Raw genomic sequence first — 14,838 nt, 5'->3', positions numbered from 1 at the left:
TTTTTAATATTCTTAATCATAATCATAAGTAAAGACAAGGTTTTTTCAACAAAAACATAAATTTGACTTTTTTTTATCCACATCATCCTTTTTATGATTCCACAAAAGTAATATTTTCCTTTTTATCGATGCATTCGCTAAATAAATAATCATAGATAGCACATATAATGTTTTTTTAAATGATGCAGATTTGTTCAGAATTTATTAGTCTTATAATATTATAGTATAATTTTTTTACAATCAATGATATTAGGTTTATGGAAATTGGAAAAAAAAATATATTAAGTTTGTGGATTTACGACTAAAAACAAGGATAAAAAATTGATGAAAATTCATTTTGAATTTTTTTTTTTGTAATATTATTTATATTATTATATTATAACAACAAATAATTGTTGTTCTATTTTCTTAATAAAAATTAAGTTTAAAGTAATTAATGTTAATAAAGTTGGTAAAAAATGTAATTATTAAATAATAAAACCATAATGATTAGGTTATAATGAAGTAAATTATAAATAGTGGACCTAAAAAATAAAGTTAAAATGATGTATGATGGTATATAAGATGGTGTGTCTAAGATGGTGTGTCTAATAGTACATAGTTTTTATTCATGAGATTCTACTTATAAACAAATGGAAGAGACGGACGAATCATTTACCATCATCACCGCAACTCTACTCTTTTTACTCATCTCTTTGACTTTTGTTCTGACATTCCAATCATTCATCAACTGCCTTATCCCATTCTCTATCTCCTCCGTTGTGATGACAACAATTTTGCCACCTCTATAAAATACATATTTCTTATATTCCAACGTAACCTCCACCACCAACTAATTCAAAAGCATTGATCTCCTGCTCGACATACATCGACCATATTTCCAATGGCGCACCAAACCACAAACTCTCCAACACCATGTTCCACACACAATGTGACACAAACCCTCCTATGGCGTTGTGAGCCAAAACTGCCACCTATGGAGCCTGTCCAATCACTTTCCCTACTTCATCGGTTTCTCTGGTGGAGGAGGTCGACATAAGCACCACGAGATATGGTGGCCACTTCGCTCTAATCCATGTGCTATCTCCTTCATCTCGACCTCCTCAAAACTATCAGCACTTCCAAAACACAAAAAGAGCACCGACGACAGCAGTGGTCCATCTAACCAGTTCCTAACATCGTCATCATGGGGATTTCTATCAACACCATCAAGGTTCAATATTGGCCCCACGGAATACACAGGCAAGAAGCTGTTGTCTAAATATAAAAACGACTAAGGGCATCTCCAACCCACCCCCAAACTCCATTTCTTCCCCATTCTTCTCCAACCCTATTCCATTTTCACCTCCATTTTTGGAGATATGAACAGTATTCCCCCTTATATGGGGCAATACTATTCATATCTCTAAAAATGGAGGTGAAGTTTGATTGCAAATTTTAGTCCCTCTCATTTTTATTTTATACATTTCTAGTTTATTTTATCTACTAATTATAGTTTAAATGCAATATTTAATATTTATAATATCATGTTATATACTAATTTATATTAATTAATCATAAATATAGAGTTTAATTAATAGAGGGGTGTATTTGACAATATATATAAGTTATAAAAATGGAATATTTTAGGAATATACTTTTTGGGGTAAAAAAATGGAATAGAAAATGAAGTAGGGTTGGAGATGAAATACTATTTACTCCATTTATGGAGAAAAATGGAGATGGATTAAAGATGGTCTAAACTTCATGTGTTTCCAACTCCATGTATGTATTCATCATGATTGCTTCCGCCTATTACAGTTTCCATACATTATCATGAAGAAAGGCCAACCCTTCTTTGTTTTGGTACATAGCAGGAAAGACTTTGGTTGGTACCGATTTGAAGTTCGGAGGCAAGAACTCAACATCCGTGTATCTGAGTTCGTGAACTCAGAAACATCCTGGTTCTTAGTGTCACATAGTTTCTGGATATACAAATTAAACCCAATAAAATCAGAATACGAATTGAAGTATACGTAGAATGGAAGATTAAACTCACTGGCCACATCTATCATACAAGATCAAAATACATTGTTGACAAACGCAATGACCCGAGTGGACCTCGGTCGTTTCATCATGTCACCGACAAGACTTTTAACATATTTACAATGAGTATTTATGAAATCATTCAAGAGAGTCATCGGAGCTATTACGTCAACGTTTGGTGGGGTTTCATCTTGAGGAAGTTCAATGAAGTGTATCCATTCCTCTGTAGCCTTCTTAGCTAGTGATTCAATGTTAGTGTTTATTGCAAGATAGAACCAAAAGGAGGTTTGATTACCAAGACTGTTTTTGATAGCCGTTGATCTCGATTCAAAAGTAGTTTTGCGACTTCAACAATTGACATGATATAAACAAGCTTAGTTGAAGGAATGAAAACCAACTCTGCAACTGCATTCATCATTTTATTTTTGGTTCATGAATGGTTCAACTTGTTTGAAGGTTGTATTTAATTACTTTGTGTTTTTGTTACATTTATGGAATATAATCCATCCAGCAAAAGAAATTTCAAATTATGTTCTCTAATTGTGGTGACTGTCCTCTAATTGTGGTGACTGTCAGACCACATATAAAGGTTAGTCTTTATGGAAAAGTGGGATAGAAAATGACCGGTTAATATTTCATTTCGCAATAATGAAAACATTTTATAAATAAATATCATAAATAAATCATTATTTTAAAGAAAGTCTAAAAGCATCCAAAATGCATTGAATTTTTTTTTTCTTTTTTTTTTTTTGCAAATTAATGGAATTTCACATCATCATTATTTTCATCTTCATCTTCATCATACATATACTTATAATGCTAGTATTTTTTTCTTAAATCTCACGCATTTGAAACCCCCTTTTTTAACTTCCTCAAACCATATTCATTTGAAACCCTCTTTTTTAACTAATGCAACTCAAAAGTTTTGTTAATTATGATTTAACATTCAAAAGATTTATAACTTATGTTATGTTTAATTAGCATTTAGTGAAAAGTTTACTATAAAAATGTCAATCTTTTGGGAAGACATGCATACAAATCATATACAAATTTCAAAAAAAAAAAAAAAAAAAAAAACAAAACAAACTTAAATGTTTTTTTGTTGGGTTGAGGTCTTATGACCACTTTTTGAGATATGCTATTATATTAGAGCTTTTAATTTGAAAGTTTGTTATACTAATTCGTTTTTATATTTTCTTCATTTTTGGATTATTGTAATACAGTTGTTGTATATTATGGTTTAATCGTTAATATATTTATCATATATTATATATGGTGATGTCGAAAATATTTAATTAAATATTTTAAATATGTTTTTTTTGTTTTGTAATTGTACCGTTTCAAAAAGATAATTAATTAAAACTCATACATATGTTGTACTTTTCATCTCTCTCTCTCTCTCTCTCTCTCTCTCTCTCTCTCTATATATATATATATATATATATATATATATATATATATATATATAAAAGTTATTTTGAGAACACTTAAAAAGCTGAGAACATGAGAATAGATATTAACCATCCAATAATTCACATCAATGACTAACATTATGGTGTCATTTTTGTTAAGTTTGAAACTTTGGATATAAACCGTAAGTTTTCATTATGGTGTCGTTTTTTTTTTTTTTGACCTCACTTGCATCGGTTCAAGATGGAATGGGTGGGTCTGGATTTTCTTGAGCCTTACATGTGTTCATCTCAATTTTCATGCTCGATAGATGACAAGTGTGGAACAAGTGACAGTCAATTGGAAAATCTTGTTTGTTGGCATACCGAGTCCTAGTTTTTCATATTTTTGATTCTGCAATGTTCATTAGCGAATTTGTTTCTACGTTGAGTGCTTTTCTCCTATTTTCATTTATGAATTTATAATCAGTTGTTCAAGACCGTTAGTGAAATTTCTATTTTTTTCTCGACATAAACTGGCTCATATTTTTATATTACATTCACTGTTTTTCTTGTGTTGTCATTTTATGTAAGTAAGATTGATTTGTGTCACCCATAATTTCTCAAATTAGTAGTACATTATTTCATTGATTATTAAGTTTATAACCGTAATTATCAGTATTGTCCACATGAGTCAAAATGTTACTTACTTTTTCCATTTAATTTTTATCAGGGTGTTAAATGTTGATGATATAGGCTCTAAACCAAAGGAAGAGAAACAATGAAAAGTCCCAGGTGGTGTTATATACGCCAAATTATTTGACGTTTGGGTGTGTACCCTCTGATCACCTTTTGTGTTTGAATGTTTTTGCTTGTGCTTGGATATTTTACATGGTTATAATTATTTATGATTATAACTATGAATGTTTTTCCTTGAGCTTAATATTTTACATAGTTATAATTATTTATGATCATAACTCTGCCTACACATATGATTTAGTCAATGTTTGATTGTATTTGTTATAATCATTTATAGTATAACTCGGTTGCACCCATGATTAGAACATCGGTTTAATTATATATGATTATAACTATGTGCAACATAGTTGATTTGAACACTATTTATAATCATTTGTGATTATAACACACCATACTTTTGTCATTAATCATTCATTTAAACATTTTGTTGATATTTTTAATGTATTTACATATTATTGACATTTTGTAGAGATTGATCAAACAAAACGGTTGTGTTAGGATATGTTAGGTAGCACTACTACTCGTTAAACAAGTTTGCGAATTACACAATATTTGCTATTCTTTAATATTTATTGTTATTTACAGGTGATTACCAATTATAAATTATTATATGTCGGTGCAATTTGATTTAAAAAGAACTATGGTTGTGATTGATTCAATAAAAGGGTTGACATAATGATGAATTTCGTAACTTCTTTCCTCTTAATTGATTTAACTGTTATTGAATATATATATATATATATATATATATATATATATATATATATATATATATATACATACTAGCCGTTTACCCGCGCCAAGCGACGGATGCAAATAATTTGTTTTAGCAATTCATTTCTTTTCGGCGAACGATGATTAGTTTCAATCCAACATTATTTGCATTAGGAAACATGTTATACTAATAATAAGTGAGAATGTATTGGCAAGTATCACTAAGCATTAGTTTCAATTTAGCTATTCGTTTTTTTTTTTCAACTGACAATGTATTCGTGGCTTCAATTTTAAGATGATTCATCGCTTAAAAAATCCTCCGAAATAATTTTTTATTATCTTATAAGTTTTGATAATATACTTTCACCTTTCTAATAATATATTAAATCTTTTTTACTTGTTTATTAAGAAGCTAACTTCAACAATTTACATATGATGACATTATACACTTATAACATTCCATCTCTTGTCTAGAGACTCATTTATAACCAAATTAGTATGTGCATACACCATAGGAGAAGCATAAAATCCCATCAACGTCCATGGCTCTTGATCATCTAAATTATAACAAACAAAACAAATTTTTTTTGAAAAATTTGTTCATAATATTAGCGAAAAACTGAAACCGAGACTTTCAAACTCTTCGAAACGTACCATCATCAACAACAGTATCCTATTGAGAGAGGAAAAGGAACTCCAACACTTAGGAACAAAAATACTTAAGATAGAAAAGGGAAAACTAAAAAAAACCGTTACATCATCAACCTTAAACCTAAAAAAAATATGGAAAAATTATTTGTATAAAAGCCATTGGTATATATTTCTTTTTCATTTCAGCCATTAGTAACCTACAAAACTTGGTTAGCAAGTTTGATTTGCTTATATGAGCAATTTTTTATGATGTGGCATCTGATGTCTACATAAGCATGTGTTATACTTATGGACAATTAAAAACAACAGTTTTTGACACTTTTATAGATGTATGTGGCCATTTCACTTGCCATGTCAAATGCCAACTCATTGAAAAATGTCCAACCGAGAAATCGAATCTGGTAGCTGCTTTTTTAGGTCAAAAATGGCGGAAATGAAGAGAAAAAGCGAATAAATATATTTTATGCAAATAAAAAATTCATAATGGCTTTTGAGGTAAAAGACTGATAATGTGTAATTTTTCCTAAAACCTTAAAATCTTGTATATTAATAAGTATTAAGATGATTACTCACCAAATGAGAACCCATTAGAAGAGCCCTGTTGCTAGCATTTGGTGGTTGAACTCTACCATGCACATTCCCCAATCCATCCACCCACCTGGAAATGGAAATGGAAATTAGTATTTAGTAGAGATATTTCTCAAAATATTAGGACCCCAAAAAGAAGAAGGTGGGACGGGAAGTTGCTATTTGTGCAAAAGAGGTAAATGACCTCCTACACATCACCGAAAGTAGCCCTAAAAAGCTTGTCAAGTCTCGTGTAGCAAGTAAGATGAAGAACAGTGAGTCAGAATCTCTCACGTTGTCAAACCAGCATCCTCCATCCACGTTCTAAAAAGATTCTCATTCCTGATGGAAGCTGCGCTAAAAAAAGTCCTCTCGAGATAGCCATGGCCATCACTTACCTAATATTCAATGCAAAAATGGTTCATCAGTAAATATGAATCTTATGAGCCCATCAAAACTATCATCTCTTTTCAAGTATCCAAGTAATGATTTTTTTTTGTAAAAAGAAAGAGAAAAGACAATCATGTCTTTATAAAAGATGTAATTTCTTCATATATAATGCCAACAACAAACCTCATGACTCTATTGACACAACACATTTTCTTAAAGTGGGAGGAAAGTTCACACAGTAACAACGCCCTTCCCTGTGCCCACCAACCATTTAGGGCTTTTGATCATCACTCCTAAACGATAATTAAGTGGATTTTAGATAAACAAAACTTTAATGAAAAAAAAAAAAAACATTTTGCTACTCGAATAACATTATCATCATGTTCAATTCAAAATTTTTTTCTTTAGAAATCAAATGAAAATAATGGATTGATGGATGAAGTTAATAAGGGATACCACTGTGTTTAGAGAAAATGTGTAGTTTTTTCCAATCGACAGAAAAAATGTCACCCTAAATAGTAATTTCTACAACTCAAAGTTAAAAAAAAAAAAAAAAAAAAAAAAAAAAAAAAAAAAAGGATAAGTTTTACTAATCTATTATTTGAAAAGTTTGAATTTTCAAATAAAAACAATATAAATTTTTATTTGTCATAGAAAATCATTTTCCATTTTGATTATTGTCTATCAATTGCCCATCCATCAATTTGATTTTGTTGATTAAGTTTTACTAATCTATTAAATTAGTTTCAGTTGCTCATCCATAAAATATATGAGATCAACACCTTATGGCACAACAATTTGAAACACTGACCTGGACAAACATTGACATGAGCAGAACTGCCTGCATTTTGACAACTAAAAAAATACAAATTGGGTCCAGTGATTTAGGGAAATTCTTAGTAGTTGGGTGATATATATTTAGAGAGTATTGTTTCAAATACACTACATAACTAATAAACAGCTCCAACCTTATTATCACTTGATGTAGCATCTTTATGGGGTTGTGTTATATGACATCTTATTTTTATTTTAATTCAATTTTTTTAGTTAGGTATTGTAATATAATTTTAAACATTTTATATATCTACAATAGTTAATACATATTTCTCAACTTATAAATTTTATTAAAAAATATTTATCAAACAGCATAGGGGTATAATTAAGCTAAGAATTGTTGCTCACTATGATCACCATCTTTTTGTAATTGAAAAAAAATAATTTTTTTTTGACAAAGATGACCATTAATTAGAATTATTTCTAATGATAGATCTCCGCCTTTCTAATGGTCAATATTTTTTTAATATCATTTAAAAAAACCTGTGGATGTATTCACAAACAGATGATATTTGATCCATAATTTGTTTGGTATTAAATTCCAATAAGATATGTATATGTTAAAAATATATATATAATCCCAATTAATTGATAAGATGTTTAAGGGTAGTGAAAGTGTTCTTTGGCTTAGTTGTAGATCTAAATATTGGAAAGGTCTAAGAAGTAGTGCGTAAAACCACTGGGGTAAGACTTTATTTATATTTAGTCCACAAACATCGTTAGTGGGGCTCTGGTTGTTATTGCTTGCTGTTAAAAAAAAATATTGAAGATTACCAGATAATTTCTCAGGATGAGTATAACAAATCCCAGTTTCGCCTTCAATTGTTGGAATGAATTCATCAATAAGGGGATGAAGCTCATTTGTATTATATGTCCTTAGCCTCAATTGGATCATATGTCCACAAGAAGGGCAAGAACTTGTGATGATATTGGGTTTGAATCAACTTCATAACTTGACAGCAATTTACTCTACATACACACAACACAAACACTTTTCTCTTTAAGTTCCTATTTAATATAAATCATAATAATGAGGATTTGAAGGAACCTTACATGACCCTCAAAATCAGGACTTGTCAACTTGATAGAGAGGTTTCTCATTAGCAACAACACTGTTTCAACATCAATAGGGTCCATCTTTTTGAGCCTATATAAGTGTCCAACTGTATTTGGGTCAAACAGACTGCCAATGAACCTGTATACTTAAGCAAAGTCAGGCAATACTGCACCAATTACAAAATTTTGGATAAAAAAGCATTCATACTCATGATAAAAGCAAGAAAATAAAGACAGGATTTTTTTGTTTAAGAAGTTAGAATTAAAAGATTATGAGCTAGCTAAAATCTTAATTGTTACACTTGTGGTGCTCTTTTGCCTTTGCAAGTTCCACCAAAGTAACTTCATATAACCATTACTATCCCTGTTACCAAAAAAAAATAATAAACAAATAACTCAGTTAGGCAATACATCAAACACCTTATGTGCAATACTTCATATAATAATCAATTTCTTAGTAGACATCCATTACACATCCATCAGGTGTTTCTGTTTAGAGAAAAACGCAAAGAAGGGCGGCGAAGGCAGCCACAACCAAAACACTAAGTCAACGATTAAGAGATAAAATAAGAAAATTGGAGGGTTAAACTTTAAGGTTCAGAAGGGATAGTACTGGAGAGAAGGGAGCAGGTGGTGGTTGTTCAATGGAGGTGAATGTTGTAGTGTCTCCTGTGAATGTTGGTGATTATGGTGTGATTTCAAAATCTGCTAAATCGGTGATGTTGAAAATCGAACATTTCTTCGGGTGGTGCTGAAAATCGGAAATGGCGGTCGTCGGTGTCTAAATTTCAATCTAGGTCCATGAAATAAACACACACAAACACACACACATACAGAGTTAGAGAGAGATAGCGATGAATGAAGCCCAAAATAATGTCGCACAACGTCCTTAAATCGTTAAAGAAAACTCGATAATCAAACTGAAATTGTGAAGAAAAACAAAGAAATCATGAATTTGTGAAGAAAAAACTTACCTAGCTTGTAGGAGATACTGGTGGAGGAGGAAAATGTGGATATGGGAACCATAAATGGAATAGGAGGGATATAGATTAGGGCTCTTATCAGATAGTTCCAGAGAAGAGATGGTGAAGAGTTCTTCCATGGGCAATGCCTATTAATCGACTGAGATAAGAGATGATATATAGAGAGACAGAAGATAGAAATTAGAGAGACAGAAGAAACTGAATTGAGAAATTAGAGAGATAGAAGAGATTTGGGAGAAACGATGATTGATGGTATGCAGATGAAATTAGGGTTTTCCACGTTTAGGGATAGGGAGAATGTACTACAGTCAGTTACAATCAACGGAGGCATAGGGAGAAGGTACTACAGTCAGTTTTATTATGCTTAAAAGGATTGTAACTGACTGTACATGATGTTATAATAGATGTTATAATAGATGTTATAATAGGTATACCTCTTAATTTTCAAGAAATGGACAATATCCTTAATAATATATATATATATATATATATATATATATATATATATATATATATATATATATATATATATATGAACTTAATATTGACATTCTTTTATGAATACAACTTTATAATCATTGATGATCAACATAACCAATAAGTTGCAAAATTAGGACTTCATTACCAAATTATAATTGAATACAAAGCGATTAAATCATCATGATCAACATGGTGATTCATTATTGACTAAAACATATTTTCATGTTTAAAATGTTTCAACACCACAACATATACACATATATTCACGCATGATTATACTATTATTAAGATTAATCTAACCAAATTAACTTAATAAAAAAAATAAAAAAAAAATAAAAAAAAAAAAAACTCTTAATGGACTAGGAATTGAATGTGTGTCATTTCAACTCTAGTAACTTCACTCACGAAACATTCAACATCAAAATTCATTTAGTAATTAAATATAGAAATTTAATGGAAGAAAATGTTATCATACATATATGTAATCATTTAATAGGAATATATTAATTGTATTTACTTTGATTAAAGCCTCTTTTATCCAAGAAAACAGCCGTTACAAGCCCATTTAATATGTCACTTTTCATGTTGACTAATTAACATTAATGTAATCATAAAATTTCTATAATGGACAAACAAAATGATTGGTACACAATCGTTCTCACGTTCTCAACATTTTTATGTTCTCAATATAACCTCTACCTATATATATATATATATATATATATATATATATATATATATATATATATATATATATATATATATATATATATATATATATATAAAATAGAGGTTAAAACACTTCAACCAAAATTCATTTAAAATCTAATATTTCAAATGCTTTTTAATAATGATTATAAAAATTTCAACATTTGTTACTTAATTGATTGATTAATAAAAATATTAATGTTTTGAAACTCCTAACTCTTAAAATTATATTATTTAATTTGTTAGTTAAGTAACATATTTTTCCTACATATAGATAACATTTTATGTTTGGTTACTCATATTTGTTTATGTGTTTAGAAAACAAGGTGTACATAGAATGACTACTTCAATTTCACATAGGAATCTATATCACTAGAGATGTATGTTGTCTTTAACCGGTAATAGGAGATCCACATATCTTTTTTAATTATTTATATTAATGTTTAGTAATATTTATTTTATATTCCTATTCACCTTAATTTTTTAGGTACAAATTAAGGAAAAGGATTGTTGGTGCACCAACATAAAGTCAAACGTACACCTTGCAAAATATGTAATTAAAATTAAATATCATATTTACTAATCGACTTATTTTAAAACTCTTGATGACATTTATTTATAATGATATATTTTGTATAACTTCATTCTTAATTTCAATGTTTAGTATTTGAAAGTTAATATATGAAACCTTGGATGTTTTGGTGTAATATAAATAGTGTAATACAAAGTTTATTAATTCAATATTGTTTATAAATAGCTCATTCAAAACAACTTATTTCTTATTTTATCCAAAAAATATTATCGGACATAAGAAAAATATATTATATTAATGTTATACAAAAACTTTTAATATATATTGGATATTATAAAACTATAAGTAAAGTTTATAAGGTATGAGCTATATTTGATAGTATCAAAATATAAGTTGAGGGATTTTTATGTTATTTGATAGTTCGGTTAATACCCAAAACATGACTAAAAACGTAAATTTCAACATATTTCTATTTTTCCCCATAATTATTTTAACCACTTAAATCATTCTTGCGCAACGCGTCAAGTTACACCTAGTATTCTTATAAAAGAATAGTTATTAGTGTCACTTGTCATTTTCTCATAATTTACGCTTTCTTTTCAAATGTTCTATAAAAATGACACTTGGCATTTTCTCATCATTTTTTATATTTTAAAAAGTATTCATGTTGATAATAAGTTAAGCAATTATTTATTTTATTCTTGATTTTTAAGAGAAATTTAAATTTGTCTTGAATAAGTTTCGGTTATGATTACCTATAATTAATTGTATTTCTTTATTGAAAATCCTACAAAATCATGTTTAATTAATAATTTATTGAAAATAATTGATTAATAATTAAGAGTTTATTATAAAATTTTAATTATTTTTGTAATTATGGTTCCCACGGTCTATAACCTAGTACTCTATATACGAAACCCGCAAAAGTTTTTTAAAATGCATTGAACACTATAAAGTTCAATGTAATATTTTTTTAACAATTAAAAGGTTTTTTCCATTGAAAAGTTCAATGTTCATTGAACTTCATATTCATTGAACGCTAACATGACGTCCCACAATGATGGTGTTTAAACCATTGAATGTTAATTATGCATGTCACCTTGTTCAACTCTCTCAATGAATTATACATTTTTGGATGCTCTAAATGATTAGCATTTCGAAAATAATATTTTTGAATTTCATTACGATTTTCAAACTTAGTTTTCTTGATAAAATACAAGTTCAAAATTGATTTTATATGACTGTTAATTGTAAGTTATTGAGTATACTTACAATCTTATCTTTGGAATTGATTTTATTTAGATTTTGTGGTAACTTAATTAGTTTCTATGAAAGGGTGTAAATTGAAATGTAGCAGAAAGATTAAGGATATAAGAACTATAAAGTGTGACGACTTAAGTTGATGAACAACAGATTAAGGATATAAGAACTATAAAGTGTGACGATTTAAGTTGATGAATGTTGTTCGAATAAGCACTAAAGATGTACATATGCATCTAACAATGAGGATGTATAAGAAAAGAGACAAGGAATATCTTGTTCATTATTCACTTCGGTCTAATTTTTTTATTGTCTTTTCTCTCTCATTTTTGTGAAGCAATTTAGGGTTTCACAGCTAACCAATCAGAAACTTAACCTATGATTCGCGTTGCTTGTCAAATCTTTGTAAATCTTTCTTCTTAAATTGTTTTGTTGTATTTTTGTAACTAGTTGAGAAGTCATAATCCATAAAGTTTCTTTTGGTTGGTTTTCGAAAGGGAAGAAGTAAAAGAGTTTTCGTTGTAATCTTGTTAAGATCTATTCAAAGGTTAAGTTTATGATTGGGTATATGGTGTCAGATTCAATTTTTGATATTTTGTTTAGGTTCTTTAATAACTTTATGAAACACTAGATTGCTTTCTTCTTTATCATTTTGTTTGTTTATGTTAGTATTCTTCATTGTTCCTGGTGATTTAGTTTTACCTTCGATTTTGGGAAGCGATTTAGGGTTTCATTGCTATCGTTTTCATTAATTGTAAAATCGTTTTAAATCCTTTTGCTGTATTTGTTATTAGTTGAAAAAACTTAATCTGTAAAGTTGTTTTTGGTTGGTTTTCGAAAGGGAAGAAGTAAAAGATATTTTGTTTTAATATAGTCAAGATCTATTCAAAGGTTGAGTTTATGATTGACAATATGGTATAAGCGTGAAGATTTAATTTTTTTTTATCTTTTTTTATGTTGTTTAATATCTTTTACAAACAATTAATTTATGAAACACTGAATCGCTTTCTTCTTTAGCGTTGTGTTAGTTTTTATTTGTATTCTCAGTGGTTCCATGTGATTTAGGTTTCTCTTCAATTTTGGTTGAATAATTTTAATAGATTGATTTTTGATGGGGAAGAAACCCTTACTCTTTTTAAAACTTTGTGACGTTGATATATCTTCTCTCTTTATAGTCAAGTATATCTTCTTCTGGATATGCTTATTTTTTATATATTTTTTATGGAAGATTTTTTGTTTACAAATATTCTAACATATTATTTTAGAGTAATCTTGTTTAGATATGTCTTCATTCTCTTGATAGATCCGGATTGTCTTTATTTAGATCTATTTGTTGTTTGTATACCTTCATAGATTGGAATGTTTTTTGGGTCATAGAAACCCTATTTTGGGGTTTTATGGATTAGATATTTTCTATCCTCTATAGATCTAGCAAATCATCATCTTCTGAATATGTTTGTTGGTTGATATGTGCATATTTAATTCATATTAAGTGTAGATTTGTATTCATTTATTAGCTAAATTATTGCATTTCATGGACAAAAGGTACTTAAAAGTGTTTGAATTATGTTTTCAGTCCAAAAGTGAAGCTCGGAAGCAAAAGGACGCAGGAGAAGCGGTTGAGAGCTCGAGAATGGAACAAAGAAGAAAAAAAACACTAAAAACAGCACCTACTCGGCGAGTAGGGTCGACTACTCGGCGAGTCCAAGCGAATATTTGAGAAGATAAAGACTCGGAAACTCAGAGACTTATCACATACGAGGATTGAGAGATGGACTCGACAAGTCGGCACCTGACTCAACGAGTCGTTTCGCATATATAAAGATAACTTCTCAGAACGATAAGGGAGAATTCTGGAACCATTCTGGAGAGGTTAGCTGCGATTGAAGAGTCAGAAAAACCCTAGAGGACGAAGATACAAGCTAGAATCCAATTCCGAAGGATCCGAAACAGATAGGTTTGGAATCAGTGGATTGACCGATCTGGCTAAAGCAAGAGGACCTCCTGAAAGTTCTCATAACGTTTGGGCAACGTTGCATTCATGACCCTACAGCTCGTCAAAAAATTGGTAGAGCTTTAGTTTCTTCATAGATCCATTACTCTAAAGACATGAATTAACATTTCCCCATCCTTTTCCGAGGTTGTTGATGAACTTGAGATTATACTCCAGTGGAGTTCGGACTATCCCATGTGCAGTCATGTTGTTCACAACGATCCTATACTAGTTTGATGCAGATGCTACAGATTCACCGGGAGTTGTAGTGAAAGTATCAAAGTCATTTACAACAGATTTCAAACGCTTATCCTTCATTTTCTTAGAACCTTCGAACAATTATTGAAATGTATTCCACATCTCTTTAGCAGATTTGCATAATTTTATGTCCACAAAGAGAGAAGGATGAACACTAAACACCATTTCTGAGAATGCAATTTGATCTGCATGAAGCTTTTCAAGGTCTGATGCAGTTAGAGGTGCTGGATATTGTCCTTG

The 14,838-nt window shown here is 29.5% G+C and overlaps 1 protein-coding gene and 1 pseudogene across 2 annotated transcripts; both read right to left on the bottom strand.

Moving 5' to 3' along the window:
- Window positions 1–622: 622 nt before the first annotated feature.
- On the bottom strand, window positions 623–2,443 carry LOC145059974 (anthocyanidin 3-O-glucosyltransferase 2 pseudogene; annotated as a pseudogene).
- A 2,768-nt stretch (window positions 2,444–5,211) lies between these two features.
- Window positions 5,212–9,341, bottom strand: LOC145096999 (allantoate deiminase 2-like). 2 transcript variants are annotated; one of them, XM_079034439.1, is made up of 7 exons: window positions 8,998–9,341; window positions 8,382–8,748; window positions 8,103–8,297; window positions 6,399–6,502; window positions 6,111–6,195; window positions 5,541–5,559; window positions 5,212–5,443 (listed from the first exon to the last, which is right to left on the bottom strand). In XM_079034439.1, exons 3-7 carry the CDS (start codon window positions 8,187–8,189, stop codon window positions 5,328–5,330), a joined length of 411 nt encoding a protein of 136 aa, XP_078890565.1. In that variant the 5' UTR covers window positions 8,190–8,297; window positions 8,382–8,748; window positions 8,998–9,341; the 3' UTR covers window positions 5,212–5,327. The 2 variants fall into 2 exon arrangements, with proteins under 2 accessions (XP_078890565.1, XP_078890576.1); XM_079034450.1 differs by lacking the exon at window positions 5,541–5,559 and having other exon boundaries at window positions 5,336–5,443; window positions 8,998–9,340.
- Between the last annotated feature and the right edge of the window lie 5,497 nt (window positions 9,342–14,838).

Source organism: Lactuca serriola, chromosome 1, assembly GCF_051521515.1.
Source record: "Lactuca serriola cultivar US96UC23 chromosome 1, Lser_US96UC23_V15, whole genome shotgun sequence".
In the NCBI taxonomy this organism is placed as follows: Eukaryota; Viridiplantae; Streptophyta; class Magnoliopsida; order Asterales; family Asteraceae; genus Lactuca; species Lactuca serriola.
Note: the sequence above shows the minus strand (reverse complement) of the source record. Positions and strands in the feature narration are given on the sequence as shown.